The sequence below is a fragment of the Triturus cristatus genome, chromosome 4_1, assembly GCF_964204655.1.
Source record: "Triturus cristatus chromosome 4_1, aTriCri1.1, whole genome shotgun sequence".
NCBI classification, from domain to species: Eukaryota; Metazoa; Chordata; class Amphibia; order Caudata; family Salamandridae; genus Triturus; species Triturus cristatus.
The window spans coordinates 949006972-949020971 of NC_140585.1; the positions used below are offsets into that span (position 1 = coordinate 949006972).

Genomic DNA, 14000 nt, shown 5'->3' on the forward strand with positions numbered 1-14000 from the left:
ATAATAGGATAGGACATCTCACCCAATGATATTGTTGCAGGCTTCAGCATAGGTGAGATATCCACACCGTGGTAGGAATAATACCACCATGGCTGACCCAACAGTTTACCAGGAGTTCTTAATAAAGAGGTTCTGTACATAGACAAGGTTCTAAAAATACCTTGGGCAATCCTGAAGAATTTCTCCTTAACTACTTGGGTAACCCAGGTATGATTAAAAATAAAATGGATGGATAGTAGCCGCTATACAAAGTATCTTCTAGAAACATGTAAATGATATTTCTAAATCCAATTAGCCAACATATTTCAGCCTTGTCCTTGCCCACATAGGTTAAACGTCCTTTTTGTAAGGACTGTCCTACATACTTAATGTCTAACCCTATTCAAACCATGCTGTTCAACAGCTTTCATATATTTTTTTTATTATAACTATTTATTAACAATCAGACAAGAAAACAATTATTACAGTAAAGCAAAATCAATATACTAGCATGACAATCAGAGGCTATACATCTCTGCATTATACACAGCAGAGGCGGATCAGGGAGGTGACAAATCACTTGGCACGGTGCACTGTGTGGGAGCGGAGATGTCTTCACTCTATGGGTTTTGCAGCGGTCTTATGTGGGACCACATCTCAGGACAGCCTCAGGCCATATATCTCGTCCCCCTCGGGACACTGTCAACCCAAGCATGATACTTTAAATACAAACATTTTTCACATTATGAACATTGAGAACCATTCAAGGAGGGAGCAGATCATAAAGTTCAATATTTTGCGGGGAGGTGCAGATGTCACCTCGATATGAGTTCCACCACGCCCATATACAGGACCCTTTTCTGGGGCAGCCGCGGGCAGTGTACACGGTCTTGAAAATACACCAGTCCATACTCGTTTCACGTGCTTCTAGTGTGGGAGGTGTTGCTGCTCCCCAGGCCTGAGCGAGGTTTCTTTTGGCAATCATGAAGTCCAGAGTGGCCCATAGTGCTTGATAAGTGTCCAAGTCAGTTGGTTCCCATATATTCAGCAGGCATCTACGTGCCTCAGGGTGAATAGGAACGTTTAGGACTGTTCTCATCACCGCGTGCATCTCCTCCCAGTGCTTTTGAATGAGTGGACGCTCCCATATAATGTGCATAAAGGTGCCGATTTGCCCGCATCTTCTGCAACAGTCCCCTGTTTCCACTCTTCCCATCTGTACAAGCCACGGGCCAGTCATATATATCCTATGCAGGATTTTCAGCTGTACTAACCTTAATCGGGCTGGGTTAGCCACCACTCGAGGAGCGGATATCGCCTCCTGCCACTCATCTATTTCTATGCCATTCGCTACCCATTTTTGTCGCAAGAGGGGATCCTCCATATTATTTATCAGTTTGTTATGGATTAAAGAGATGGTCTTGTCCGGTATGTGGCCGTCTAGTATTCTATCCTCCAAGGGGGATGATTCAGGGAGGGAAGAGCCCTTTGGGAGGAGGGAATATAGTGCATGGCTAACCTGCCTGTATCGGAAGATCTCAGTGTCAGCCAGCTCGTGCTGAACATAGAGAGTGGCAAACGGTCTCACCTCCCGCTGGCCCTTATATCTTTTATTTGTGAGATACCGATCATGTCCCACTTATCAAATCCTTTTGACGCCCAAAGATTGCCTAAAGTCAGTTTACGGTCCCATCCTAGGGATTTAGTAGCAGCTTGCCATACACCCACAGAGTGACCGGTAGGACCTGTCAGCCGATGTCGGCCAGGTTTTGAATAAAGTGATCTGTTATAGTTCCCTCCTGGGAGGAGCCACCTATCCATACGATAGCCTGAATCATCAGGGCCACCGTACATGCCATGATTGATAACCGCCAGGTGCACCGCCCAATAGTATTTTTTAATGTCTGGAAGACTAATGCCACCATCATACTATTTTAGAGTAAGTTTACCCAAGGCTATACGAGGCGCACCATTCCATAGTAAGTCCCTCTGAAGGTGTTAAATTTCTTTAAAATATTTAGAGGGGACAGGATCGAGCAAGTTCTGCAGGGCATAAAGGAAGCGGGAAGAGACATTTTCAAAAGAGCTGCTTTGCCCAGAAGGGAGAGAGGAAGAGACTTCCAACTAGCTATGTCCCTCTTCAGGCGGAGCATAGGGGGAAGGAGGTTTTTTTTCATATCGAAGCGTGGGATCTAAGAAGATGAATATGCCCAAACATTTTAATCCTATGGTGCTAACCTGAATTGGACAATTACGGGGCAAGTCGGGTAGGCCTCCTTGTAGGGGATACAGGTGGGACTTAGACCAATTTATAGTAAACCCAGATTATTTGCCGAATATCGCCAATATGTCCAGTACTGCTATTAGGGATTTTTTGGGGGGAGGTTAGGTAGAGTAAGATATTGTCTGCATAGAGCGATATACGGTCCTTCCATTCATTTGACCAACGCATACCTCGGATAACTGGATCCTGCCAGTTCCAAGCTGCCAGATGTTCCAGTGCTAGGGCGAATAGGAGGGGGGAGAGCGGGCAACGCTGTCGGGTACCCCGGCTCAGAACAAACGTATGCGACCTTTTATGGTTAACCACAACCTACGCCAGTGGCATCGAATATAGAAGGTGAACCCATCGAATAAATTCCTGGCCGAACCCCATTTTCCGAAGGACAGCTATGAGGTAGGGCCATTCGATGGTCTCGAACGCCATGGTGGCGTCCAAGGAGACAAGGATAGCTGGTTCCAAGATCGTGTCTACTCTACCCAGGACCCCGTGTACTCTACTTAAATTCAATGCGGTATTTCGGCATGGTATGAAACCGGATTGAGCTGGGTGTACGAGATCAGTGATTATTTTAATTAGACGGTTGGCTAACACTTTGGCGAGGATTTTGGGTTCTGCATTAAGGAGGGAGATCGGCCTATATGAGGCACTCTCCGTTTTGGGCTTACCATCCTTATGTATAGTAATTATAGTGGCAATGCGTTGATCTAAAGTTCGCCCACGTCCCTACTCTCCTCAAACACGCCCTTAAGATAGGGGGATAGTTTGTCAGGGTTGAGTTTATATAGTTCAATTGGTATGCCGTTGGGACCATGGGCTTTTCAGGAGTTTAGTGATCTGATTGCCTGCGCAATTTCATCCGCTGACAAAGGGCTATCCAATAGTTGTTGGTCTGCCGGGGAGAGGGAGGGGAGTGCGATGTCTTAGTTAGTCAGCCGAGTCTTCCTCAGTGTAGGGTGCCACTGAGGTGTATATCGCTTCAAAGTGTCTAGCAAAGTGGGCTGCTATGCCTTGGGGGTCAGTGATGTGAGAATTGTTAGTATCCTGCAGAACTGGAACCAATCTATTCGCCCACTCCCATTTGTCAAACCAGGCTATCAGTTTCCCGGCCTTATCCCCCAGGTCGTAAATCCTTCCAAGTTTCTCCCTCCCCAGTGTTTTAGCTTTTTCGGTAACTAATGCCCTATATTCCTCTCGCTTAAGATGCAACAGGTGGAGCGAGGTTGGTGGTGTTGTTGCTGCCACGTCTTGCTCCAGTTGGTAGATCTCGTTCTCTATATCAGATATTTCTCTCCGCTGTTCCCTCTTCTGTACGGCTATCAGTGACAGAGCTTCCCCTCTAACCACCGCCTTGAAGGCCTCCCAGAGTGTTTGGGAGGAGTCTACTGTACCCGCGTTGTCATCAAAATAGGTGTCCATTACCTTGGTGAGGTCTTACGGGATTTTGGGGTTACGAAGATACCAGGGATTAATTGGGACAATCCTACCCACCCTGACCTGATCGAGAAGTAAATGTACCCATACCGGTGAGTTATCAGATATGCCCCGAGCTAGGTGTCTGATTTCATGAATATAGGAGATGTGGGGGCTGGGAACAAGATATAGTCCAATCTGGACAGGCTGCTGTGAGCACCGGAGTGGAAAGTGTGTTGAATCCCTTCAGGGTTGTTGGCGCGCCAGCAGTCCACCAACCCCATGGCTTCAAGGAAATCTGGCAACGATCTAGTAGAAGGCCCCAAATCCCGCGGGGGTGACGATCGAGTCTGCCTGAGCCCACAGAATTAAAATCACCTCCCAGTAACAGCAGCCCCTCCGGTAATGAAAGGAGAGTAGTGCGTAGGTCCTGAAAAGTGGAGGTTTGGAGTCCCGGAGGGACATAGACAGACACTAGTGTAACAGTGCGCCCCTCCCATGACCCAGTGATACCTACATACCGGCCCCTGTCATCAGTCCAGGGAATCCACGCTGAGGGAGAATGTGTTTTTCAGCAGAAAACCCACTCCTCTCGAACTTGTTGTGAACCCAGCATGCGCCACAAGTTTATATCCCAACCTGCACAGTGCTTTGCATGAGCCGCCCATCAAGTGCGTTTCTTTAAGAAGGTCAGGGGCTTGCCTCTTAATATATTAGAGAACTATGCTCCGCTTAACCTTGTCTCCCAGCCAATTGACGTTCCAACTAAAGATTTTGGCACTCTTATCCCACTGTGTATGCATTGAATCTGGTAGCGGAATCCAAGGCCTCAATCATGCCTATTGCATTGCTTATCTATGTAACAAACATAACAAAAATCGAACACCAATCCCAGTCGCAACAACCCCCCTCCATGCTTCCCTGCTTCTTGAAATTACTAAACAGCAGCATTCTTCTCCCCCAACAACCCCCACCCTGCTTCCCTGCCCACTGGACTTAGGCACTCTGCCAGTTCAGAATGGGCAGTTCTGTCGCCCAACTGTTATACTAAATGAAGAAAATTGGGGCGTGTGATGCCCCCGGTGTCCCCCTCCACCCCTGCAGATACAACATCTATCTCTGAGCGGAAACAAACTGTTATTACATGGTCCAACAGTCAGGCAGCCTCACAACTGTCCCCATGGCCGCTATGTACCACATAAGCCGTCGGCGGTTCAGTTCTGGGTACTCCAATGAAACTCTCGGGTGACCAAAAGTGCATGACCCTCCCCCAATGTCACTAAATCTGTTACCTCGGCTCTGTCGTTCTGAACTCACGCCTTGCAGGACTCCAACCAGTTTGCCGCCACCTCTGGGTGATCAAAGAACCAAGCTCTCCCATCTGCTTCCACTCGAAGTATAGCCGGGAAAAGCATTGTGTACTTGAGGCCCTTGTCTCTAAGGAGCTTCTTGATACCCAAAAAGGATCTATGCTATTTCTGAACCATCTGGGTGAAATCAGGGAAAAAGATGATATCCGCATTCTCGAATCGGAGTGGAGGTCCCGTTCTGGCCTGCTGGAGTATGGCGTCACGATCTCGATAGTTAAGGATCCTGGCCAGGATCGGGCGTGGGGGGGGCCCCGGGCTTGGGACGCCCTCCCGGGACCCTGTGGGCCCGTTCTATTACAAAGAAGTTGCCTATTCTCTTGGGTTTGAGGTGGTGAAGGATGAGGTCTTCTACGAACAGATCTACCGCTTCCCCCTCCGGCTTTTCGTGAACTCCTAATATGCGAACATTGTTGCATCTGAGACGTCCTTCATAATCGTCCATTTTAGCTTCTGCAAATTTTCGAAAGGATTGTAGTTCGCCAATATCAGCCTGTGTCTGGGAGGAGTCCTCTATTAAGCTGTTGGTCTTGAGCTCTACTTGCTTAAGTTTTTCATCATTCTTGTTGAGGTCTGCCCGGATAAGGTTTACCTCGAGAGTTATGGTGTCCATTTTGTGCTCGAAGGAGGATTTTATCTCTGCGATTGCCGCCATAACATCCTTAAGGGTAGGGTCTTTGTCTGGGTTCCCCTGGTCCCCAACACTCTTGTGCTTCGGTGACTGCTCCGGCACACTCTCCCTGGTGAAGGCGTACTTTTCCAGTTTATGGGCCTGAGCTGATTTAAGGCCCCTCAAGGATGCCATGATATGATCTTCAGGGAAGGACCCCCGTCACACCCCGCAGTGAGTGATCCCGCTAGGTCAGCTGAGGAGACCACCTCCCTTTATAGTGTCTCGACTGAAATCCCTCCAATATATCTGGACCTAAGGGTGTCCCAAAGCGGGTAGACTGAGGGGGGCTGGGGGCACCTCCGCTGTCTGAGAGGTGCCGCCCGAAGACCTCGTCAGGAGCTGCTAGGCAATGAGGCTTGTACAATATGGGGCCAAGTTAGTACCACCCCGCTGGAATGTTCAGTGCAGCTCACCTTTAGGCCGTGGCGCACAGATCACCCGCCTCTGCGAGGCAACAAGAGGCCCAGATTGTCGCTCTCGGGCGTCCAGCTTCAGCTATGGGGTCCACTGCTATAGGCCCGCATCCAAAGGCCAGCGCCGAGAGCAAAGTGGCGCTGGCGAGGGAAACCAGGGCCTCACCACAACAGTTGCGCAACCCTACACCGGGCCGCGACCGCCACCGCAGGATTCCCAGCGTCCTCAAAGCGGGCTCTCCAGACACCACGGTCTCGATTACCAACACACACTCCGCAGCCCCAGAAGCAGTCCGCTCGATCAGGGATGAAACTGAGGTGCACCGCCGAAACAGACGGCAAAGGATCGTTGAACCGGAATGAGGGTCAGAGACTCACCCCATGCGTCTGCACGCACGCCGCACTGTTCCTCACCCGGGCTCCCAGCTTTCCCGGCCCTATGGGCCTCGCACTGCAGACAGAGATATCTCGATTGCGGGGGGATTTCCGAGCCTCGTTGTCGTTGCGTCGGGGTCTGGGTGCCTTCCGATCTTTGTTTCCATCAGAGAGGTGCAGGATTATTGAGGTGGATATACGGGTGTGGGCTGAGTCCCCTGGAGCTCTAGCAAGCAGCGGCCATTGCGCTACGCCGCGTCGATCTTGCTCGGCTTTCATATCTTAATCTTTTTACTCAGAAACCTCCAATCTAGGTTAATGAGGTGTTGTGGCGAGGGGACACCTCCTTGTAATTACTGACAGTTTCGGCGAGACAAAGGCCTTGTCCGTATGTGAGTATGAAAGCCAGCACCTTTCCCTTAAGTGTGTGACTCAGGTGAAGGTAGAAATCCTAAGCCCTTTGTCAGCTCAGACACTTCTCAATGGGTAGCCATGACAGAGTAGAATGACTGCTCTGGACTCTCCCTTTTGGATTTTTGGTGACCTATATACTGGCGAATTATCAGGGTTAGCCAAATGTGTGGATGGCCTACCTCTGATTCATGGGTGAGAGGGAGAGCTCTGTGGTCAAAGCACTGCTATATTACCAACGCAGCATTTACCCAGTACAGCTTTGTAGTTTCGCAAGTTGAGCTGTTACACCACGCTATGAGACTAAACCCCATAAGTGAAACAAGTGGAGAATATAGTATGACCTAAAACATTGTACTTTCTGCAAACTAGTGAATTCATGGATGACATCTGTCACATGATTCTGTGGATCTAACCCTTTTAACCATAATACTACTGAAGTCAAATAACTGTATTTTGTTTGCACTTGTGAACTTAGCCAAGAGTGTGCTTACCTCCCTCTCAACAATAACACATTTACACAGTGGTATTATCTTCTGGTGTTCTAAGAAGAATCTTCTGTGAGTGTGAAGTCAACATCCCCTTCAGCCCCAAAGATGTTAACTTGCTAAACTCGTACTTTCTAGATGACTGCCAAGAGCAAAATGCTGTGTAGCTTTATCTTATGGGTAGCTTTGGCTTCTTGAAATCCCACAATGTGGAAAGAAACTAAATGCAGTCATTCATGCAGAGGGCTCTATGTTTTCCCAGATGAGAGAGGCAAGGCCACTTTCACTATACTGTACACAGAGTCATTATTCCGTAAATTCAAATGCAAAATGTAACCATATAAAACTGAATTGAGCAATAAAATGTATACCATTGACAGTTACTGCCCGGACATTCCTAAATAAGGGCAAGAATTTCTGGATGTGGTTGTGAGGGGAAATACGACTATACTCCATCTATAAACATTTAAGTTGCTTCAAAGGCATGTTGAGGATTATGAGTGCCTTCAACATTTTAACTTTTACTGATGAAATAACATGCATTTTGAGAGGGAGAGCACTACAAAATGTTTGGCATCTGCTAAGTGTACTTTGGTTTGTGTCACGGAAAGTGGTTGAGCTTACTGCTCATTTTCCGCTGAAACACTACCATGTTTTTGGAATTCCAATGAAAGGGCTTTATAGGCTGACATGGGAGCCCAGATGTTATTTGCTGGTTTTGATTATTGAAGGCAATGATGGATTAGCCACCATCAATCAGAGTCCTTAACCTTCTCATGAATGTATATCTATTCTTATGTGACTAAGAAACATTGGGGCTCACTTCACCTTGTTCCAAGAAATCTAATGTCTTGGAGGAGATGAATGCTGTACATGCTCTCTGACTTCCTCATAGGCTCAGAGGGCGATCTGTAGGTCTTCGTTGGAAGTTTCCTTTCCACATTCAGCCGCCTCTTGCCGAACACCTTCAGCTTCCTCCCAGTGTATTATGCTAGGTAGTTGAGATCCATAGACATCCTGACAAGTGTCACAATAACATGAGTCCCAAATTGTTGAAGGTGAGGTGAAGCAGGAGTCAAATTTAGAAAAATTACCAATTGAGAGAAAAAAAAGAATTTAAAACTTGTAATGGTCTTATGTGTAGAGTAGTAGTGAACACTGAATTACTATATGGTATTGCACAAACAAGTCCTATCCTCACCCCTGATCACCAATGTGAAAAATTGGCTTTCTAGTTGTCAGAGTATGCACACTGTACAAGCAGGAACCACTCTAGTCACAGTAGGATAAATGCACACTAAAAGATAACATGTGCTCACCTTCTGGTAGCCTGACACAGAGCACTCAGGCTTATCTAAAAAGGCATTGTGTAAAGTATTTGTGTAACACACACACACACTGTAACACCACAGAAATACTCCACACAGGGTTAGAAAAAGAGATTATATTTTTATAAGTAAAACAAGACCAAAACGACAAAATTCCAATAAGAACTGGATTTATGAATTTTTAAAGAATTAATCAAAATGTAGTGATTATAAGCAAATAGCTTTGAGGCCGCACTGGACCGGGATGAATCCAAATCCCTGCGATGAAGGGCAGGCCAGCTACAGGGCTCATGCAGGTCCCACTGACAAAGTATCTTGGATGGAGCAAACGTTGACATTGAAGACTCAATGTGTCAGTTCGGATCCACACAGACGACGAAAGAATTCATTGTCGAACCCCTTTTTGATGCAGGCACTGGTAGTCGTCGAGCTGCACTGACCGTCAAAGCAATGTTGTCAATTAGCTCCTTCATCGGCGTCAAAGGGCAAAACGGCGGTTCCGATCAGCGCAAAGTCGCTGCTATGTCGATTTTGATGGTTCTGTACAGCAGAAGTCACCTTTCAAGGGCCCGGGACAGGATTGGCACCACTTGGCAGGGCAGGACTCACAGATGGCTGTCAGGGTGCTGTTGTAAGGTTGAAGAAAGTCTTTGATGACCCTGAGACTTCAGAATAGCTGGCAAGCCAGCAAGTCATTGGAGTCACTCTGGGTTCAAGTGAGATGGGTCCAGCAGGACAGAGATCAGCAGGCAGCACAGCAAAGCAGAAAAGGAGTTCTTCCAAAGCAGCAGTCAAGCAGAGTGGCAATCCTTGTAGCACAGCAGTCTTTACTCCTGGCAGAGTTCTTCACTTCGCAACTAGTGTACTGTCATTGTAGGGTCAGTGCACCAGTACGTATACCCAGTTGTGTCTTTGAAGTGGGGATGACTTCAAAGCAGACCCTTGAAGTGCTCTGTTCCCCCTTTCTTCCCAGCTCTGGCTCTGGACTGTCAGTAGGGGATGATCAACCCTTTGTGTGGTAAACAGGACACTGCCTATTCAGGTGTAAGTCAGCTCCCCCCCTCTTCTGAGCTATCAGAATGCAGATGAGGGGGGGGGGGGGCATGGTCAAGATGGCTATGGGAGTGGTCGCATAAATGTGAGCCCCATTCTGTGCTACCTTTATCCTGGGATCTAGCCAGTATCCAGCACCCCGCCGCACTGCTGCTTACTTCCACTTGGCTGCCAGATCGCCTGGAACCCTTGTAGGCAGCGGTGCCAGTCAATACAAGTCAACTATGGCACCAACAGCTGCGACCTGCAGACAGTGGTTCGGAATTCGTGGGTCATGCTGGGCATGATGCCAGAAGTCTGGATGTCCGGGGGTAGTCTCACACTGCCGAGAGACTTAAGAACCTGCGATACGGAGTACAGGGATTCCACTGTGTTCGGACAACCACTGGGAGAGGTGCTGTGTCCTGTGGGGCTGGATAACCTTCCCTCCTCCACCCCCCCGCCCCCAAGTCTTTGCTCTGATGCATACTGCAGCTGCTGGGGTGGTGGGACCCCTTCTAGAGCCTGTGGACTGTGTAGATCAAGCAAGTGTCTGCTCCCATATTCATGGCTCTCCTCCACGAGGGATTCTGAGTGAGGAAGCAATCTGTGGAGCCGATTACTCCATGGAGGCGTACCGAGACCTGTGGTGATGCCCAGCCCCTCCCCGCCTCTTTGAGACCCACTATGCTGGGGGCGAACGCCATAGCCTGAGGCTTCTGAGGTGAATGCCCTGTTCTTGGGCAGTGAAGAAAGAACATTGGCACCAGATCCATATCAGCTGGGAAACTCGGCTGTGTACCTGGGCGGCAAAGCTGACCACATTCTGGAGAAGTGAGTGGACCCACCCACCCTGTCATCCACAAGGACTTGGCCTGAGAGAGTTGCATTACTACAAGGAGGATTCAGGGGCTCCTCCCTTGCTGCCCTGGGGCAGATTTGTTCAGATTCCTTGCCTACGCTGTATTATTCTGACTCTGCTTGGGAGAATCCTAGCGTCGACCGATGGGCCCCTCCCCTTTATCATGTGGATAATGAGGGGGTCATTTAACAGTGCTACCGGATGCCGTTATTGACTCTGTGTCCTTATAATTGAGTTGGGTCATCTCCAACCTCTCCCTCTTATGCATTGTCTCGGAGGGCCGTTTCTCTCTACAGGGTCGGGGAGGAGACGGTCAGCTCTGCAGCTAGCTGTGCATCGAAGTCCAGCTACATGGTGCGTGAGGCCTACCTATCTCTGGGGAACCATGTGTGAGAGGTACACCTGCTTGCCCGTTGACTGCATCTGATGGGGCAACAGTGAGACACCTATATTGCTCTGTTATGGCGTGGAGGGGGGTACTTGTGCTCAACACCTTTTTTGACATGATATTGCACCCTAAAGTCTCCAAACCTGCAGATACCCAACAGGCTTCTGCGTCCTCTGAGACTACCCCCTCAGTGCTGATCATGTGATGCAGGACACTAACCCCAAGTTTGTAGAACTGTTGGAAGCTGTGTAGAGATGAACAGCAACACTGGAGCATAAATTAGACATGGCCCACATGCAAGAAGAGCATAATAAAGAGAAGAATAGAGTAACCAACCACGATAATACCATAAAAGAGATGCAACCAGATGGACATGTTGAGTGGTTTCATGACAAGACCGATCTATGGTGACCACAAATTTCCCCCCAAAGGACAGCTGGATTTTTTCTTAACTTGGTTCACACAAGTTGTAGTGTTTCTGGTCTGTTGCTGCACTGTTGCACAATGGCCTGAGTTTGAGCCAATGTTAGGGATCTGAAACACGTGTGGGGTCCTGGGCGCTAGAGTCATCTGACCGGCTGTTGTTTTGGGGTATGGGCAAGTTTCTAACTGTACTTTGTCATGACAGTACCAGAATACAGGTTCCTCATGTGGAATGCGAAAAGTATGTGTTCACATGCTAAGCATCACAGGATATATGCTTACTTGAAGAGGCGTGGGGCCCACTTTGCTTGTCTCTAGGAAACAAACCTTACATCTATAAAACTTACTAGACTGGGTAAACGATGACAGGTGGGGTCTATGGTACTACATATTCCTGCACAACCAACCAGCCAACACAAACAGATGCCAACACCGCAGCGCGAAACCTTCACAAATGGATCTCCAACTGCACTGACACTGACACCCCTCAAGAAGACACCAGGCAGGCAACATTCCAAGAAAGCCACTGGTTGACTCCCGCCCTCCAGGAGTCCAGAAGCACCGGCAGATGACTCGAGAAGAGATGGAGGAACAACAAAACCCTGAAAACCCACGCGACCTTCAAATCCGTTGTCAGTGCACACCGCCTGCTCCTCAAAACCACAAAGAAAATTGCCTTCCACGACAGAATCAACACCAACGCACACAACAGCAAAGAACTCTTCGCCATCATCAAGGAGTTCGCCAGGACCAACAGGGAGGTCACAAACGTCCAACCCTCCCAAGATAAATACCGAATTAAATGCATAAATGGCCTAAAGGCAGCAACAAATTGTAGCAGAACTATAAAATATTACGTAAGTGAACTGGCATCCAAAAGTTGGGGTAAGTGCAATGTAGCATATAATTACTAACTACAGCAGGTCAATGATTTCTCTTGTGTGTGCTAACAGAAAACATTTTAAACAATGTTGATGGAATAATTAAAGCATAGGTTTACCAGGTGTGCAAATATGCTAACATTTTAATGACTTTACAAGTATTCATTTTTGGTACTATATGAATGTGATGCGGCCCTCTCATTAATACATTTTTATAATACATTTCGAAAGAATTTTATATTCAGTGTTATGCCACCACTACACCCTCATTCTGACTGTTTAAACTTGAGGTGTGCATTGACAATAATGGTTTGTGTGCCCAGCATTCTATACTCACCTGTGTCAGTTCCTGAAGAGATGTGTTGTATTGCTTGCAGAGTTATTCTGGGATTAATTAATAGACTCTCCGAAGCCATTCATTATTAAGTGGAGGCACCACTGAGGAGTCAATGGATTATTCAATGGGCTTGTGGTACCTGTAGACAGAGTACAGAGGTGTTCACTGTATGTGTAACTTAATCAGCAATTTAGACAAACATATAACAAAAGGTGTTTTTCTCCTAACCTTACTACAGGCTGGTAAAATGAATAATACCATGCTGAGGAAAGCCCTGGACAGAAATATTACAACGAGTCCACAATAAAGAAGTCGTTCTGAAAAATCCAGCAACAACTATATAGAAGCTGTAAAACAATATGCCAATTATACATACTAAGTTGTACTATTCTATAACGTTAGAGAAGCATAAAAATGTGCTCAGAAGAAGCTTCCCGTAGCATGAAAATTATCCCCATAATAATGTACCATAACATTTCGAGTTTTTATTTGTAGCCTGGTAGGAATGGACTTCCAATCATCTCTCAAAGATCAGCACAGCAGTTAGCCATCCTGGAAGGCGGAGTGAGTTTTTTCCACTATCCAATATAGTTTTTTCATATCTACAGCCTATTTAAATTCGTTATAAAATTAAGATAATTACCCACTTATGCAAGTGTATAATAATGTTTCTCAAAATGCATGATTTTTTTCAAGACACATTTTGTTGTGATAACATACGTTATTATCCTGTTAAAAGTGACATCGTTTTAGGTCTTTAGTGGTTGGTCAAAGACCTAGTGTGGAACATACCAATACTTGCAGTGGATTTTGGGTACCCACGTTAAATATCATGGTTGGCTTTCCTGTCAATTACATTGGTTACTTCTTATTCAATGGCTTCCCTTCCTCTTCTTGCGTTTGTCCTTTTGATTGGATGACTTGTAGCGTTCCAATGCTTACAATCAGGTAACTACTTTTTTAGGTCTCGCCTGACCCAGCGCATGCGCTGGTCTGGCGAGACTTATTGAGAGGGCTCCAAAAAGTGCTACCAGGCCAGCCTAGAGCTACAGTGCATGTGCGCGGGCGCGCGCGCCGCACCGCGATTTACTTTCACTTTTGCCGCCGCACGGCCGCTTTGATGTTTAATCGCGATCGCGATCACTTTCGCGGCCGCACGGCCGCTTGTCATAGCCAATAGGTCTCGCTTTTGAGACCTTATAAGTATTTAGTTATGCAATTGTTGCATGGCTAAACACATAAGGTCCCAAAGGCGAGACCTATTGGCTATGCCAATGCTTGCTTTCTTTGTTATTAGTGCTCCATAGGAGTGCATGATTTATCTTTCTCCCCCCATCTCCCTGTGCTGC

General features: G+C 47.3%; 1 protein-coding gene across 1 annotated transcript in view; it reads right to left on the minus strand.

Annotated features, from left to right (window-relative positions):
• Window positions 1-14000, minus strand: part of LOC146855885 (uncharacterized) — a 295136-nt gene that overhangs the window by 194622 nt on the left and 86514 nt on the right. Inside the window, exon 3 of the mRNA XM_085653829.1 lies at window positions 12652-12790. Within this exon, the coding sequence (XP_085509955.1) occupies window positions 12769-12790 (22 nt within the window). The 3' untranslated portion in view covers window positions 12652-12768. The remainder of the gene's footprint in view (window positions 1-12651; window positions 12791-14000) is intronic.